General features: G+C 35.1%; 1 protein-coding gene across 3 annotated transcripts; it reads right to left on the bottom strand.

Moving 5' to 3' along the window:
* Positions 1–1096: 1096 nt before the first annotated feature.
* LOC129273301 (uncharacterized) lies at positions 1097–18394 on the bottom strand. Of its 3 annotated transcripts, none has more exons than XM_064107404.1 (4): positions 18307–18394; positions 8304–8401; positions 6102–6207; positions 1097–4608 (listed from the first exon to the last, which is right to left on the bottom strand). In XM_064107404.1, coding segments are annotated over exons 2-4 (426 nt in total). In that variant the 5' UTR covers positions 8306–8401; positions 18307–18394; the 3' UTR covers positions 1097–4290. The 3 variants fall into 3 exon arrangements, with proteins under 3 accessions (XP_063963474.1, XP_054766291.2, XP_063963473.1); XM_054910316.2 differs by lacking the exon at positions 18307–18394 and adding an exon at positions 18024–18198; XM_064107403.1 differs by lacking the exon at positions 18307–18394 and adding an exon at positions 10851–10970.
* Between the last annotated feature and the right edge of the window lie 407 nt (positions 18395–18801).

Raw genomic sequence — 18801 nt, 5'->3', positions numbered from 1 at the left:
AACGTGCAAAGGATATTCAGGGATACATGGTTACTCTTATGTCCAAGTTTCATAAACTAGATCCATAAACGGGTAAAGTTATGAGTATGATGACAATTCCATAAATACCCCCAAACATGGTCAAAGTTCATTGACCTTAACTGACCTTTGACCTATTCCATGTGACCAGAAACTCAGGCAGGATCTTCAGTGATACACTACTACCCTTATGTCTAAGTTTCATGAACTCTGTCTATATACTTTCTAAGTTATGAAGACATTTCAAAAACTTAACCTTGGTTAAGATTTCAATATTGATTCCCCCAACATGGTCTAAGTTCATTGACCCTAAATGACCTTTGACCTTGGTCATGTGACCTGAAACTCTGGCAAGATATTCAGTAATGATTGATTACCCTTATGGCCAAGTTTCATGATTTAGGTTCATATATTTTTAAAGTTATGATGACATTTCAAAAACTTAACCTTGGTTAAGATTTCAATGTTGACGCCGCCGCAGCAAAAGCGGCGCCTATAGTCTCGCTCTGTTATGCAGGCAAGACAAAAAATTGAGTAAAATTCAGAGCAAAATGCTGAAAGTTTCATCAAAATCTGATAATAGCGAGGTTATGGTTTTCTACATTTTAACAATGTATTGTGAAAACAGTCATATGCACATCATCATGAATATTCACTAAATGGGCTGATGTCATATTCCCACTTTCCTTTTTCTTATGTTATTGCATGAGTCATAATTGTTTCATTTTTTCATACATAAGTGTGTGATTGATATGCCTCCCTTGTAATGAAATACGTTACAGCAATAAATATCTAATGCACTTAATCTTGAAAAAATATTTGAAAACACCTAATTTGATATAATAAAATACAAAAGAACAAGTGGGGATATGACATCATCAGTTTGCTCATTGAATATTCATGAAGACATGCCGAGAACTGTTTCCTCGGAATAATGCAAATCTTTAAAATGCCATAACTTTGTTATTCCTTGTCCGAATATGATCAAATTTTCAGTGTTTTGTTTGTCTGATTTTTCTTATCTATTCAAATCATTTTTTTCCAGCCTTGAGTACCCTTTAATGATGGAAATCATTGGTTATCATATTTTTTTAAGTATCACCTTTATTCAAAACAAAGGGAGGGTTACATACAATGAAAGTCCAGGTTACTCGTTTTTTTAGGACGAAGTAAGGACTAATAAAAGGGTACAGATACACAATATATAACAGTAAAAAGTAAAAATTAAATTTTTATGATTTACCAACATCCAGGATTTGCATTGGATTTGTACATGGATAAAGTTTGAGAATTCTTCGGTCTGACATGACTAAAAAATATCGAGAATTTGGTGTTAAAGATTGTGTGGGAAGAATCCATTAAACACAGCAGGCAATCTTCTTTATTTATTTATTTTTTTTTTTTTTGGGGGGGGGGCGGGGGCTTATTTTTTAGCCCCCCCCCCCTGAGATCTTGGTCATCGATCGCACAAGTGCCACAAGAATTTGCAAGGTGGTATGAATTATTTATGCTAATTTATGCATGAAATAAAAACATTTGCTCTAATCAACTAACATACAGCCCCAAAATTGCTACTTTCTTATTCACAGACTCTTTGTAGGATCCCAATCAAATGTACTTCAAAAAAAAATTGGTATTGCAATTCTATGGAAGAAAAATCAGCCATTTTCACAATACTCCTCAACCTACTGTCCAAACAAACAAGAAACTTCAATTTGTTTTGTGGTCATAATAAAGGACTACTGGGAAGTCATCTAAAATAAGGTGGTTCATGAACCACAAGTCTCGCCTAATCAATAAAAGATGCAATATGATTTCTTGACCCCTAGATGACCTTTGACCCCATCATCTTCATGAACACACATGTTGTATTACTGAAGGATCATTTGTACCAAGTGTTTACATAACTGATGCAGAAATTGCAGAAATGAAAGCAATTTGAACAAAAACATGACATTTTGACCCCTTTGTCCTAATGAACAAACATGTAGTATTACCCCAGGATCATCTGTACCAAGTGTGAACATACCTGATACAGAAATGAGAGCAATTTGAACAAAAACTCAACCTTTCGACCCCACCTTCCTCAACAGCACAAATGTGGTATTACCCAAGGATCATTTTAACTAAGTGTGATCAAAATTGATGCAAAAAAAAAAAGAAAAAGAAATGAGAGCAAGTTGAACAAAAACTTCAAAAGAGGATGAACATAACCTCATATCATTTGAACTTTTGACCCCTAGATGACCTGTGACCCCATCATTCTCATAAGGTCACATGTTATATTATCCAAAGATAATATGTACCGATTATGAACATAACTGATGCAAAAATAGAGAAATGAAAGCAAGTTGAACAAAAAACTTTAACATTTTCGAACAGACCAACAGACTTAACAAGCCAAAAGGAAATGATTGTTGAACTTCTTTCAGGTGAGACAAAAATGACAACCAACAATAATATGATGTCCATGGGTGAATAAGCAGTAAAAATGTTGCGTGTCAAACATTTTGGTCTAAAAATTTGCACGAAACTTGAAAGTAAAAAGACAGCGAGTGCGTGGTAAAAAGAAATTTGCGCAGCGGATTTATCATGAAAAATGTGAAGGGCGGGGTCCGAATCAACCCCCATCCCCAGTGTTATTAGGGTTGAGAAGCTTGATAAATCATATGGTCAAAACCAGCTAATTTGAGTTTTTCTTTAGATAAATACGCAGCTGTCAAGCAGTAAATATGCATAAAACTTACATTGTTGTACTATATACATGTAGCTTATATATTTCCCATTCAATTTCATTTATATTTCCGGTCTGGGTCTTTAAAGGGGTACTCCAGTCTGAAAATATTTATATCTAAATAGAGTAAAATTAGAGCAAAATGCTGAAAATTTCATAAAAATCTGAGAATAAATAACTAATTTTTGAAATTTGAAATTTAGCAATATTTTGTGAAAATAGTTATATGCACATCATGAATATTCATTTGATGGGTTGATCATGTCACATCCCCACTTTCCCTTTTCTTATGTTATTACATGAAACCATAATTGTTTCATTTTTTCATACATGTGTGAATAATGTATCTCCTTTATAATGAAATAAGTTGCGGCAATGAATATCCAATCTACTAAATCAGTTCTCAATCCAATTTTTTACAGTTCTTGGTAGAAATAAATTTGAATAAACCTAATTTCATATTAAAATACAAAAGAACAAGTGGGGATATGACATCGTGAATTTGCTCATTGAATATTCTTGAAGACATGCCAAGAACTGTTTTATCGGAGTAATGCAAATTTTTAAAATGCCGTACATGTAACTTTGTTATTACAATTTGTCCGATTTTGACCAAATTTTCAGTGTTTTGTTTGTCTGATTGTTCTTTATATGTTTAAATCAGATTATTTTCAGCCCAGTGCATCCATGTAATCTATAATGAACAATGTTAGGTTACGTGATAAATGTATGAGCACAAACAACAGTCCATAAATCAAAATGAAGGAATAAAAAGGAAGAGTGAAGTGGTTTCATGGTACACCATGCATTCTTTTGTGGGCATGTACTAGTTATAAAAAGGACCATCCAAACAGTAATAATTAAAGGTTCCTTTAACTCTTTGAATCCGAAAAGGCTGGAGTACTGGCAATGCAGTGAACTTGCGAATACCCAATAGGCCAGGCTACTGGCCTGAAGCCATGTGACATGAAAAAATGGATTTAAAATGTTGGGTGATCTTTTAAAAATGATGTCATGTTGAGGATATTCATTCAATAACTTCAGTTGAAAATTTTGCCGATAATTGGATTTGGCATGGAAGGATTTTAGCATAAAAATTGGCCATAAATACAACTCTTATTGAGGAGGCTCATGCGATAATGCAATGGCAAATATTCTGCCAACTATGGGTGTGCTGTGGTAAATCTTACTTCAGTAAAAGTAGTGATTTATTACAGATACTAAAGATTACATATTGTCTGTCTAGACACTATCAGCAGGAATGGGGTCAAATCATAGAAAGAGGAGATCATTTATTTCAAATGAACTATTTCTTCATTTTGCCAATATGCTTGATATGCACAAACAGTTCAGGGGGTGAGCGTCAAAACCGACCCAGATAATACAGGGTTCAATTGGTTAATGCATGTTTAAATCGGGAAACTATTACAGACAAGTGGTCACTCAGTGTTATTTGATCACATGTCCTATCATTTCTATTCACATTCTTACACTCTAAATTAAGAGTTTCTCTTTTCTATTATTCGTCTTTGCATCTCTTAAATGCTCTCTATGTCTCCTTTTATTCTGCTCTCTTGCTTTTTTAATGTTCTCCCGGGTCTCCTCATAGTTGACACTACATCATTTTCACTATCATCTTTGCTATCAGGTTTGATTGCAGAGCTGAAGTCCATATAATCCACATCTTTGCTATCAGGTTTTATTGCAGAGCTGAATTCCATATCATCCGCGTCTTTGCTATCAGGTTTGATTGAGGAGCTGAAATCCATACCATCCACAGTCACCTCATCATATTGGAGATCAACGATGGCTTGAAAATCGTTTTGGACAAAGGATCCGCCAGATGGATGGTTCCTCTGTTTTAAATACAATATTCAAATTCAAGTTTCATTAAATTTTTTTTTGTAATAATCCATCAATTAATGAGTTATTACTGATACTGATTTGAGAACGAAGTATGGAATTCTGTTGAGTAGATTACCAAGCAATATATCATTGAGTCAATCTCAGTCAGCAATATTCAGTGCACAAAGTGTTCAGTCTACATTTGATTTTACAGTGTTAGGTTATGTAAGAAAGCCATTGATAGTTCTATCTCTGATATTGCGCTTACAATTACCGGAAAAGGTGAGTAAATAAAATCATTAAATTAAATCTGTTTAATCTGTACATCATGCAAGCCCATTAGACTAATGTGATAAATTTACAAGAAGTAGAAATTTGACCGACTTTGCAAACATCATTGCTTTGGGTATTCAAAGTTTTCAATAATCCCAAGACTTCTAGTAAGCCTCATGATTGTTATTACGATTATGTGTTTTAAAGTAAGCAAGTTAATAAAAAGGTGCAGCATATAAGGTGCAAACAAATAGTCCAAAATTTTGTTTGGACATGTAGGTTCAATCAATTTAGCACAGAATAGTTTCATTGTTACTTAGCTTTAAAAAATCAAATTCAATATCTGGATAACAAATTTTCATAAATGACCAAACTTTATAACAATCCATTCTCATACTATTATTTCAGAGAATTCAGGTCATTGAGAACAGTATAATAGCGAATAGGCATGAGTGCAAGATTTTGCATAAGGAATATGATCCCTTCTTCCATTAAGGAGGCATCTACATGCTCTGCATTCAAAAATCCCCTCAAAACTTATTTGCTTAAGCGGTTTTATGATTGAGACAGTCTACACGATAGCTTTAATCCTCTCTTCTTTGTCTATTTTCCTATCAAGCGCATAGAGACGCCCATGGGTAGTGATATGTGCTATACAAGCAACGTCGTATCATACAGATGCTCTTTGAATAGTGTCCCTTTTATTTTCTGAATGCGAAATGTCGCTCCATCGCATGAATCACTATTTGTGCTGTACAAGGCCTCGATAGTTTGCAAAAATACATACAATAATCAATTTTTTTCCTACATTAAGCTTTAAAAAAAAAAGAATAACATTTTTGAAAGAGAAAAGCAAAATCCCTCCGATGCGCATCTGATCTGCGGCAGCAATGCACACTTACATGTAGCCAGTATTAAAGCCCTAAATGCATATTGCACCTACATTTACTGCGCAATGCACTGATCATAATTTTCATAGTGACATCACCTTGTTCTGGACCATGCAACAGTACATTATGGATGGTACATTCTGGACGGTACATGTGCAACGGTACGGATGTATGACATCCAGCCTCCCATTTGCTCGTGCACAAGAAGCTAACTAGGCGTTGTACAATAAATTTTAAGTGGTTCAGAGTTTAATATTCAGCTGATTGGCAGTAAAATACTGTCATGGCTACTGATATGGTCTTAATATTTTACAAAAACTAATTTTTGAGCTTTTACTTACCTTTGCTTTGAGAGCCTTTTTGCTAATAACTGGGTTCTTAGGAGGTAGAGGCGGGTTAAACTTCATTGTATCTGAGCTGTACGTCTTCAAAACATCTTTAGGATCCCTATACAATGTAAACAACAATTAAAATCATTGAAGTTTATTGTATCTGACATGAATGCCTTCATTCTGTGAACCCGATACAATGTCTTCATCTTTGAGATCCCTATACAATGCTAACAATAATGAAAATCATGATTAGGTGTGACAACAGCTCAAGCATCTGCTTATATTGTCATACCACTGAATGTCTGCAACCTTGGTATAATCAGTTATGTAAATGATCATAAATATACATCTTTTTATGTTTAATTTAATGTATTTAATTTTGTGATGGTCACACTATGTACATTGTCATGACATGCAGAAAAGAATAAATAAATAGATAAATTAAACTTCATTGTATCTGTATATGAAGTTAAAAACATCTTTAATACATGTATCCCTATAATTATGAGTCAATTATGGGTCAAAAATACTTTTTTGTCATTTTAATATGGCAACAGTTTTTATTTATTCCTTGTAACGTATCTCAGCATGAAATGGCAATATTTTTTGTCTCGGGTCCGAGAAAAAAGTTTGCCGGGCCAAAATCCAAAATGGTTTTGGCTACTACTTCTTTATTTGGTGGTCTTTTTTCTCTGGTTTTGGTGTCTATTCATATGTTTTGGGGGTTAGGCAATTTGTTTTACCTAAAATTATTACTTAAAAACCATTATTTGTAGAGTTAAAAGGTGATATTACCTAAATTTATACATTATATTATACCCTTTTTTTCCAGCCAAAAATGAGGTTTCATCGTCTTGTGGTTCTTGGATATTGGACGATACGAGTTCCACAATAGCAAGTAGTTTCATATAGCTATATTGCTTTTATTCCTCTACTTTGGGTCTTACAGGTATTTGCGAAATATATAATATTAAATGAAAAAAATTTTATTTATCCATAGGGGCTATATAATACAGTATAAATTGTATTGTACATACTGCACTGCATACATGTATGTCCATGCATTGACCACCATGACAAGGTCTGGTAGTGTCATAAAAATGAGCTATTGAGAAATTGAAGATACTTAATGTTTTGTGTCAGAAATTGAAACATGTTTTGTCAATAATGCTCATTCAGGGGGTGGAAAGAGGAAATAAATATTAACAGTGGATTATAGTCAGCCCAACAAATCACCCATTTATAGCCCACTCCTACTATAATGGAAAGAAGTCTGTGAAATAAAAGAAGACCAACACAGGAGAAAATCGTGGGGCAGGTGCGGACCAAGGAGGGGCCGAGCCAGCCCCAGCCCCCCTTATTTTTTGGCAATTAAAAAAAAAATCATATTTAACTTGAGAGAAACGCTGAAAAACGGAAAGAAAAGTACAAAGGAGGTACATGTATTATACCCATGTTGAGGTGAATGGGTACCCGGTAGAATTTTTCCTTGAACGCTTTAGCGCCTATTAATATGGCGGCTCAGCTACAGCCGGGGTAATAATATGATACCAAGTATCAAAGTGCAGTTGAGTATATGCACATAGTAACTGCCATATGTAAATGGACATATTATTATTATTGTGTTAATTTATGGCCTCTTAACGGCCGGCCCGATCCCCATAGGCCTACTCACAGTGGCATCGCATTCTGTTGGTTCACATGTACGCAAACCACACCACCGCAACTGCGCGCCCATCAATGAAAGACATTCTCCTGCACATGGGTTTCCTGCACTCCATTAACATGATCAATGGCCGAGTAGCTCTGCATAGGATTACCATATGCGCTCATGTAGAAGACAATATTTAAAAAGTCCAGTTTTCAGGCCTTCATATTAACAAATTTTGCACTCTTGGTAATATTAGACTGATATAGCAGTTTCATGAATTCCTAATAATGGAATTGTCTTTCTCATGAAATCACTCTTTTGCAGGATCTACTTTCCTTAAAGGCTTGTTACAGAAATAACTCTCTTTACAGAAATAAATGGAATCAATCTATGTTCCACATCTTTCAACCTAATGACTAAAAGGACTTCATAACACATTGTTGAATGTATATATTGTCTTTATCAATCACACTTGTTTGTGTTGTAAGGGTCAATAAGGGTTGATAGCCATAAGGTGTATTAGAAACCTTGAATAAAACTGAAGTGAGTCAATTACTTACATTCTAAGTAGTTGTAGATGAGGTACCCCTTCTCCTTTCAAAGGACATCCATTAGATACATACTTAGCATACTGTCTAACAGTAGGGTGGTAATGATCCTAAAGAACAAATACAAGAAGTACATAATACAACAGCTCAAAAGGAGCCATCTTAAGCCCGACACACACTGCATCCGACATGTCACACTGTATCCAACATGACCCAATATATCCAACATGACCCATTGGCCCATATTCCGGGTGTGAGTGGTCACAAATAAAAAGATCTGAAAAAAGCTGAAGAGTGTTGAAAAAATCTGAAATAGAAAGAGCTCCCATACTTATTGTACAGAGGAAAGCCAAAAATAAGCTGAAATTAAGCTGAAAATCAAAACCCAAAAATCTGAAATCAGATAAAAATCTGATCTCTCACACCCCTGCTTATTCTGAAGTCAGGTTTAACTTAGACCACGGTCTAATTCTGTGCTAAAATTATGGGGAGACAAAAATTCAAAAGTTTTATTTATATTGTATATTTCTTTTTACTATTTTGTTTCCTTTTGCTTTCATAATAAAGAAAAATACTTCAGTTATCATTCCCAGACAATTATGAACAATTTGAGTGTCAAATGAGTTCATGAATTAGATGTGTACTGTTAAGGATTTGTGCCCCAATTGGCTCTTCATACTTAACCCACAACTTTAAACCACGGTTTCATTTAAACCCGAGTTCAGAATACAGGCCACTGTATCTGACATGACACACTGTATCCGGCAAACACTGCATCCGACATGACACACTGCATCCCACAAGATTCGACATGACCCACTGTATCCAACATGACACAATGTTCCAACACACACTGTATCTGACATGACACACTGTATCCAACATGACACACTGTATCCGACATGACACACTGTATCCAACATGACACACTTTATCCAACATGACACACTCTATCCGGCAAACACTGCATCCCACACACACTGTATTCCATTCAATTCAATTATTTATTCAACCATCAAAAGGATAAAAACAGTACAATGTACAGTATTAACAAAGTATCAGAAAAAATAAAAAAAATAGATGGTTCGGAGACCCCGGAGAAGCGATGCTTGTAAAAGGGGTCACCACGATACATTAATACATTACAAATGACAAAATTAAAGAGTAAAAATCCTAGATCAAAATTAAAAGAAACACTCCTGCAGCAAAAAAAAAAAAAAAAAAAAGAAAAAAGAATGAGGTAAAGGGGGGGGGGGGGGGGGGGAAGCACTAATGTAAGATGTGAGATCACATGCATTCAATCAATAAACGGAAAATAACATTTTCCTGCATAAAGATCTAAATCTTGATAAAGTAGAACTATTTTTTATATCATTTGGAATTTCATTCCATAGTTTGGGGAAGTAAGTCTTAAATGAATTAAAAGCAATGGACGTTCGAACGTGTGGAGGGCGTAGGCATTTGCTGTGACGAGTATTGTAAGAATGGATTTGAGAATTTGAAACAAAAATGTCACTGAAGAGAGGTGGTAAGATTCTGGCATTAAGCTTGTACATAAAAACTAGTGAATTTAATGATATCAGATCTTTTAAAGTTAATAGATTTGATTGTAAAAGCAAAGGCTTTGTATGACTATTAAAAGGAGCATTTGAGATAAGTCTTATTGCTTTCTTTTGTAAAATTGTCAATTTATCCAAGTGTGTTTTGAATGTATGACCCCATACAATGTTACAGTAATCTAAGTGAGGAAGTATGATACTGTTATAAAGAGTAATTAAAATTGAATGGGGAACAAAATGTCTAATTTTAGAAATAACTCCAATAGATCTTGAAACTTTGGTACAGATTGAATTGAGATGTGGTTTCCAAGAGAGGTGTTCATTAAAAATTACTCCTAAAAATTGAAAATGTTTTACTTGTTTTATATTATGTACACCAAGAAAAATATTTAGAGAATGAGAAGGGTCCCTCCTGCCTCGAGTTCGAAAAATGATATACTTTGTTTTGTCTAAATTCAGAAACAGTTTGTTGCAAACGAACCAATCATTTAATTTTCTTAATTCATTGTTTGCTGATGAGACAAGGTTATTTATTTTTTAATGAGATAATGTGACTGTTGTGTCATCAGCAAACAATGAAAAGTTTAGAATTGGGGAGCTATTAATTATATCATTAATGTAAACAAGAAACAGGAGGGGGCCCAACACAGAGCCCTGAGGAATTCCACAAGATATGTCTCTGTGTTGAGATTTGACACCATCAATCACCACATGTTGGTTTCTATCTAATAAATAATTAAGAAACCACTGAAGGGGAATTCCTCGAACTCCATAATATTCTAATTTTTTTAACAATATGTGGTGATCAATGGTGTCAAAAGCCTTAGACAGATCCATAAAGACACCAAGGCAAAAATTACCATCATCTATTTCTTTTGAAATTATGTTAAATAAATTTAGGACACCAAGGTCAGTAGAAAAGTTCTTCCTAAATCCAAATTGTTGTGGTTTTAAAACATGATTAACTGTTAGAAATTTGTACAACCTGGTATATACTTACTTTTCTAATAACTTGGAAAAGAATGGTAATAAAGCAATTGGACGGTAGTTTACAATGTCATGTCGATCACCCCTTTTAAAGATGGGAACAACTAAAGCAGTCTTAAGCTTATCTGGCACTATTCCTTGTGATAAAGATTTATTTAAGATATAACAAAGAGGGTTTACAATGGAATGAATACACTTCTTTATAACACGACCAGCAATAGAGTCAGGACCTGGTGAAGCAGATGTTTTCATGGACGACAGAACATTAATTATTTCAGTATTAGAAGTGGGATTAAAGAATAAAGAAGAAGGTACAGGGTTTGATAAATAGTCAGTGTAATGAGAGACGGGATTAGGAATCTTTTCTTGCATGGTTTTACCAACATTAACAAAATACTTGTTAAAAGCTTCACTGATTGATGTTTTACTAAAAATCTTTTCTTGGTTAAGATACATATGAGATGGAAGTGAGTCTTTCTTTTTACCTAATATATTATTTATTTCAGACCAGGTTTTTTTCATATCGCCTTTTGTTTTGCTAAATAGGTTTTCATAAAAGATTTTTTTACACTGACGAATAGTACAGGTTAATGTATTTTTATACTCAATATACTTATTTCGACTTTGAGAGTCTCTTTTTTTGATATAGCAACAATAAAGTCTGTTTTCTTTTGATAGACTTCATGATACCATGAGTAATCCAAGGTTTATTATACTTTTTTATTTTTATTTTGGTTAAAGGAAAACATTCAGAGTATAGGGAAGTGAGTTTATGAATAAATAGGTCATATGAGACATTAACATCTGAATTACTATAAATTGGAGACCAGTCGATTGATAGAAGCTTTCTCTGAAATGTCAATATTTTTTCTTCAGTTATAATACGTGACTTACAATGATGCAAATGAATTGGAATAGACTTGGTGTCAGTAATATGAAAAATTGGAAAGTGATCCGAAAGATCAGAATAAATTATACCACACTTATTGTTCATATCAATACAGTTAGTAAAAATGTTATCTATTAACGTAGCAGAGTGCCTTGTCACACGTGTAGGTTTGTTAATAGATGGAAAAAGGCCACATGAAAAAAGAGTATTTAAGAATTCATTTGTCTTGTTGTCAATGTTATAATTGATTAAGTTAATATTGAAATCACCTAATAGATAAATGTCCTTTTTTGAGTAGTTAATGTCAGTAAGAATATATGAAAGTGTTTCGTTGAATAAAGTTATATCAGTATTGGGTACTCTGTAAATGCAACCAACTACAAGAGATTTCTTTTTTGGTTGATTAATTTCTACAAAAACAGTATCACAGTGATCTTTACTTAATGATATCAATTTGCACAAGTTATAATCAATGCCATCTCTTATATACAATGCTACTCCTCCTCCATTTCTACCAACTCTATCAGTGTGGACAAGGGAATATCCATCAATATTATACATATCAATTGAAATATTATCACGAAACCATGTTTCAGAAATCCCGACAGCGGTAAATTTATAATCTAGAGATTTCAGAAGAAGCTGTAAGTCGTCAAAATTACGAACAAGACTTCTGGAATTAACATGTAATATAGAAAAGTTGTCACAAGTAGAATGATACTTAGGGATAAATTCATCAGAAAATATATATTTACAGGAAACATTGTTTGCATTGTTTACATTAAATGGAGATTGAAAGCTACTTATATCATTATAGTCATTCACAGATTCATTCAAAGTAAAAGGATTAATAGCCAAGGCATGAAAATTGTCCTCATCAATAGACTTATCTAAATGAAAGAAAGTAAAAATTGAGAAAACAAATTCTTCATTGCTTACATAATGGTTAAAAGGGAATAATATAGTATTGCAGGAATCACAAAATGCATTTTCATGATGAGATTGAAGTTTGGAACAGTTACTGCAGGTGAATAAATTACTTATCATAAAAAGCGTTCAATAACAAGGAATACAAATACAATCAAGTACATGGGAAATAAATACTCTATAGACAGAGAGAAAAAAAAAATTGAAATTGGGGGAGGGTGGGGAGCTGCAGAGAGTGTAAAAAAAAACTTAACAATCAAAGTACAACAAATCAATAACAGTTTTAGACTTCAACAGTAAAAACAGTGTAGTAAGCTGTAGAGGTGAGTCAATGCAGGCAAAGTTTGTTTCAAGTAAGCCTGGATAAGTGTGCGTTGAGTTCAATGAGCTGCTCAAGTTCAGTTTTGTTCTTTATTAGATGTTTCTTTTTGGTGGTACCATTTGACACAAGTACAAAGATTCGTCCATCCACTGACCAAGCAGTTTCCACTACCTTAGATGTCTTAGCAGCATGGAGAAGTTGTGCATTTTGAGCAGTCAGATCTTCCTGAATCGACTGCCCCTTTCCAGCGAGCTTCCGACGTTGCCTAAGAATCATCTGGCGGGTCCTGTACGTGGCAAACTTGGCAATTATCTGTCGTGGAGGATGGGATCTTTCTGTGCTTTCAGCCACTCCAGATTTCATGTCGTTCATATCATGGGTGTATCGTTCGAGTTTGACCTCAAGATCAAATAACCTTGACTCCTGTTTCTCTACCTCAGTACGTAGTTCAGATAGTTGTTTAGAAACCTGACTCTCAACAAGAGCAAGAAAAGTTTTATCCAACAAAATGTCTTTAATAACAGATGTCACTAAACTCTGAGTGTTGGATTTTTCCTTGGAAGCCTGTCTAGTTCTAATGCTGGGAGATGTCATAGTTGATGGGTTAAACTACCAGTTCAAAGACTAATAGCCTGGGTGATCCGTGCAAAAAATAGCAAGAATTGTTCAAATTATGGTACAAGCATGAAATTTGGCTGACAGGTAGAGTAAACAGTGCTGAACGTTTTTAGCAGGGGGTGCCAACCTGATCTCTCCTCATATAGCAACAGTTGCTAGGTAACATATTTACCGTAGCAACCACCATTTTGGAGTGTTATCTACATTTTAAAAACTATATTTTGACTTCGAAGTGCCAATGTTACAATCACATATCAAGCAACGTTCCTACCATATACAGCAAATAGTTGCTAAGCAACACATTTTCCATAGCAACTATAGATAATATTCCTAAATACAACATCTGGTCATAATATTTGAATGAAAATGGTAAAATAATTTGTCAAAGTATGAAACCTGGGAGTAAAAAAATATATCATAAGCCTGAACAATACATAGCAGTCCAAATAATATAAGATCTGCATAATAATAATGGTATCTAGGTAACAAACCTAATTTTGATATGCATGATTTGATTATTTTTCTTCATACTATTTATTCATACATGACACAGCTAATACACCGACAAAAATTATCACTGGGTCATTGAATGTGCTTACTATTTAATGAATATAGAGGATCTCGCCTGTTATGAAAATGAGACATGGTATTGCAGTGGATGAACTTTTAGGGCAAAGGGAAGCTGAAATTTGATTGATATGAACTAATCGCTCCCAAATGACAAAGCATCATTGGGAAGCAATGGCGATAAATGCCCACACACTTACTTGTCAGTAAAGTTTTGATATTTTTGACTAACTCGAAGAGCATGTACAATAGACCTGAAACGGCCTCAAGCATCATTGACTGTATGTTCACTGTATAGCTTGTACAATAGACCTGAAACAGCCTCAAGCAGCATTGACTGTATGTTCACTGTATAGCTTGTACAATAGACCTGAAACAGCCTCAAGCAGCATTGACTGTATGTTCACTGTATAGCATGTACAGTAGACATGAAACAGCCTTAATTAAGCATCATTGACTGTATGTGCACTGTACATAGCATGCACAGTAGACCTGAAACAGCCCCAAGTAGCATTGACTGTATGTTCACTGTATAGCATGGACAGTAGACCTGAAACAGCTTCAAGCATCGACTGCATGTACATGTACCACTTGTGAATACGTCACGAAGCAGTACATTTGTCGATTACACAACACATTTTAATAGAAATTGTCATCTCTGTAATTGACACTAATCATTAGCGTCGCATCCTATCATGAAGATGAAGCGGTAATATGCAAGATATTGTATGTTGTACCAGGACATCAAAAAGTATGGCTGGAAAATGGAAAGCAATGTAAAGGTGTTGGTACAGAGCTTTCCATTGCAACCTGCTTGAAATGACTTCTTTCATCATTCTTGCCCATTATATTTCAGCATCTTAAAAAAAAATTATTATCATTATTATTCTAATCCCAAGTTTACTAGAAGCAATTGCCACTGTATGTATCTCTTTTATTTTATCATAATGCTGGGCACTTGAGTCATAATTTACATGATATTTTGCAACAGTTTCTAGATTATGAAGGAAAATAAATTAATTATATTTACACTGTAAGTTTCCAATATATCTTGGGACTTCGGGTAGAATTCTAGCGAATTAATCGAACATACATTTTATGTGTCGCACATGCCTTCTCAGAGTAGGGCATATATTTAGTCCAAAATAGAAGTTAAGACTGTCTGGGTTAATCATAAGTGCATGAAAGCAAGACCTCTGTGAAACATGCAGTATGCTCGACAAAGAGTGTCAGATGGAACAGAGGAATATATCAAGAAAGTTACAGTCATCATCCTCTTCGGTGGGACAATTAATTGTTCATCAATCAAAGTGTAAGAAACATTTCTCTCCATAAGGAAATTATATTGCGAGACATGGTGGTAGTGCCATCAGCAGAATCATTTCCATCTTGAGTTGGACATTCCAAGAAGTATTGGAGGTATATGGAAGAAAGGAGCATATCAGAACTTCATGCTAATGTTCTGTGGCCGAGTATGGATCGCGTCGAGCCAACTTGATATCATAAGTGCTTCATATACGTAGGTGACAAAGTCAGATGCGCATAGTCCTGCAAGATCTATCAAGTCATGATCGATCTTGAAGCTGCAAGATCCCGGCCAAAATACCTGCAATTGGAACTAACAGGTCAAATCAACTTCTGCACGTGCTTTCAAGTCATGGATCCTGGAGCTGCATGATTGATACAGGTCACAACACCTGGAAACAGAAAGGACAGGTCCAAATCAACTTCTGCAGGATCGAGCCATGATAGATCAATCATATAGCTGCAGAATCCAGGTCAACATGCCTAGAAATGGAACTGACATGTCCAAATCATCTTTAGCAAGATCTTTCACGTCATGATAGATCCCATGCAGAGCTACATTATTTATCCAGGTCATAACACTTGGAATAGGAACTGACAGGTCCAAATCGACCTCTGCAGAAGTCACAATGGATCATGTAGCTGCAGGATCCAGACCAACACCCCTGCATGGAAACGGAACTGATGGTCTAAATCGAATCTAACAGATCTTTCAAGTGATGCTAAGTCCTGGAGCTGCAGGATTGATCCAGGTCAAAACACCTGGAATCGGAACTAACAGGTACAAATTAACTTCTGCAGAAGTCATGATAGATCATGTAGCTGCAGGATCCAGGCCAACAGGCCAGGAAACGGATCTGAAGGGTCCCAATCAATTCTAACAGATCTTTCACGTCATGATAGATCTCGCAGCTGTGCAGGATTGATCTAAGTCAAAACGCCTGGTCAAAATCCACTCCTGCCCATGGCATTCGGTTTGGGAACGGCATGGAGAACTAATATGATCTTCATTGCAGGCTACGGAAGGGAGTGGGTAAACCAAGGCAAAGTGTGTTGGCTTTCAAGCGAACGACTACTGTTAGCAAGGGATAAAGTGGTATCCAAGCACTCATTTGAAAATTAACTTCTGGCAAGATTTCGGTGTTTGAAATAATTCTAAACTTAGTTGACTCAATCAATTCTTGGTGGTCATCTCTTCGTAGTTATCTCTCCAAGATCAGAGATATTTAGGTTGTAAGTACCCATGACCTCCTGGTGAGTTCTTGTAACCGTTCTTCTACAAGAGTGACCTCTTGCTAAATGTTGATATTGTGGAATTCTTCAAAGGGTCGATATTTTACCTATGTTTAGGTTAATCCATAATATGGTTTCCAAATGGATAAAGATTGGTGTTAAAGGTGGAGTTATTTTAACATGCAATAAATATTATAATTACCAACAATATGGAACCCATAGACATCGTCTTTGGAAATATGAACCATATCATGAGGTAGTTTAATTTGTGCAAGGTTTTACTTGTTAAGCATCTATTAGTACCTCTATGATTTACACATCAATAATCTTACCATATACGGCCTCTAACCATTGGTTGCTACAGAAAACATGTTACTTAGCAACTGGTACTTCGCATGGGCTTGTATACATTGTTCTTTGGTTGTTGTGATTAATGTATTAATGCTTTAATAGAAAAGATGCTATTCATAGAAATTATAATCATAAAAAGATACCCTATGATAATGGTTACCGTGGAAAATGTTACTTGGCAATGGTTGCTATGGTGCTCAATAGGTCTACCTATAGAAACATTCAACACATGATGAATCTATGGGCCAGATTTAATTTCTGAGCTATTATATAAAATATATTATATAATTATATTATATATAAATTATAATGATCTGAACTAAGATAAAAAAAATTGTTGCTACGGAAGAGGGTCACTTAGCAACCGTTGCTATAAATAAATGGATCAAAACTGTTGTGATACAAAGGAACATGCTTTAGATTAAAATTTGTATGACATATCGCTTGTGAAACTGTTACTCAAGCCCAACTAAGCTCAGTTACTAAGGTAAATATGTTACCTAGCAACCGTTGCTATGTTTGGTGAACTCACGTTGGCACCCCCTGCTAAAAATGTTTAGAATAACGTACTCTACCTTTGTGCCGATTTTCATGCTTGTACCATTTTCTGAACATTTTTTTCACCAATCACCTAGACTATAAGTTCGATCAAGGTTTAGTCTATAGTCTAGAGTAGTAGAGGTGAATAGACCATTCAATGAATACCAGACAGGTCAATAGGAGTCAACTGTATAATGCAATCAATAACAATCAGGATTGAAGGAGTCATTTACTGCTCGAGTAGATATGAATGACTGAAAATCCAGGTCAGTCCTTTATTGCTACATACATTAGCTAGGTCTCTGTGTACACTTTAATCATAGCAAGACATTAAGGTAAGTACATGGGACTGTACCAAAAATGTGGAGAGCAATCCTGTGCACATAGCAGACAAAGTTCACCAATATTTCTCAACGAATAAGCAATATAGTTACCTGCAAAGTCCCTCCTAGGTATTTATAATCCAGTTAAAATATCACATATTGGCAAAATTACGATAAGAAGTGTCCAAAAGGTAAAATTTCCAAGAAAAATACACCCAGTAAACCCAGTTTAGTCCAGCCGTCTTCACTCTGACCTCTTATTAATAACATAACACACTGTATAAAACATTACCTACTGTATCTGACATGACACACTGTTCCAACACACTGTATCCGACATAACACACTGTATCCGGCAAACACTGCATCTGACACACACTGTATAAATCATTACCTACTGTATCCGACATGACACACTATATCTAACATGACACACTGTTCCAACACACACTGTATCCGACATAACACACTGCATCTGACACACACTGTATAAATCATTACCTACTGTATCCGACATGACACACTGTATCTAACGTGACACACTGTTCCAACACACTGTATCCGACATAACACACTGTATCTGGCAAACACTGCATCTGACACACACTGTATAAATCATTACCTACTGTATCCGACATGACACACTGTATCTAACATGACACACTGTTCCAACACACACTGTATCCGACATAACACACTGTATCCGGCAAACACTGCATCTGACACACACTGTATAAAACATTACCTACTGTATCCGACATGACACACTGTTCCAACACACACTGTATCCGACATAACACACTGTATCCGGCAAACACTGCATCCCACACACACTGTATAAAACATTACCTACTGTATCCGACATGACACACTGTATCCAACATGACAC

This window comes from Lytechinus pictus, chromosome 12 (genome assembly GCF_037042905.1).
Source record: "Lytechinus pictus isolate F3 Inbred chromosome 12, Lp3.0, whole genome shotgun sequence".
Lineage (NCBI taxonomy): Eukaryota > Metazoa > Echinodermata > Echinoidea > Temnopleuroida > Toxopneustidae > Lytechinus > Lytechinus pictus.
The sequence above is the reverse complement of the archived record's forward strand: the minus strand, read 5'-3'. Positions and strand labels throughout refer to the sequence as shown.

Bases quoted from the DNA above. Each gene is read 5' to 3' on its own strand.
- LOC129273301 (XM_064107404.1), bottom strand. The intron at 4,609-6,101 runs GTAAGTAAAAGC...TATTTAAAACAG, and splicing joins AAAAGGCTCTCAAAGCAAAG to AGGAACCATCCATCTGGCGG.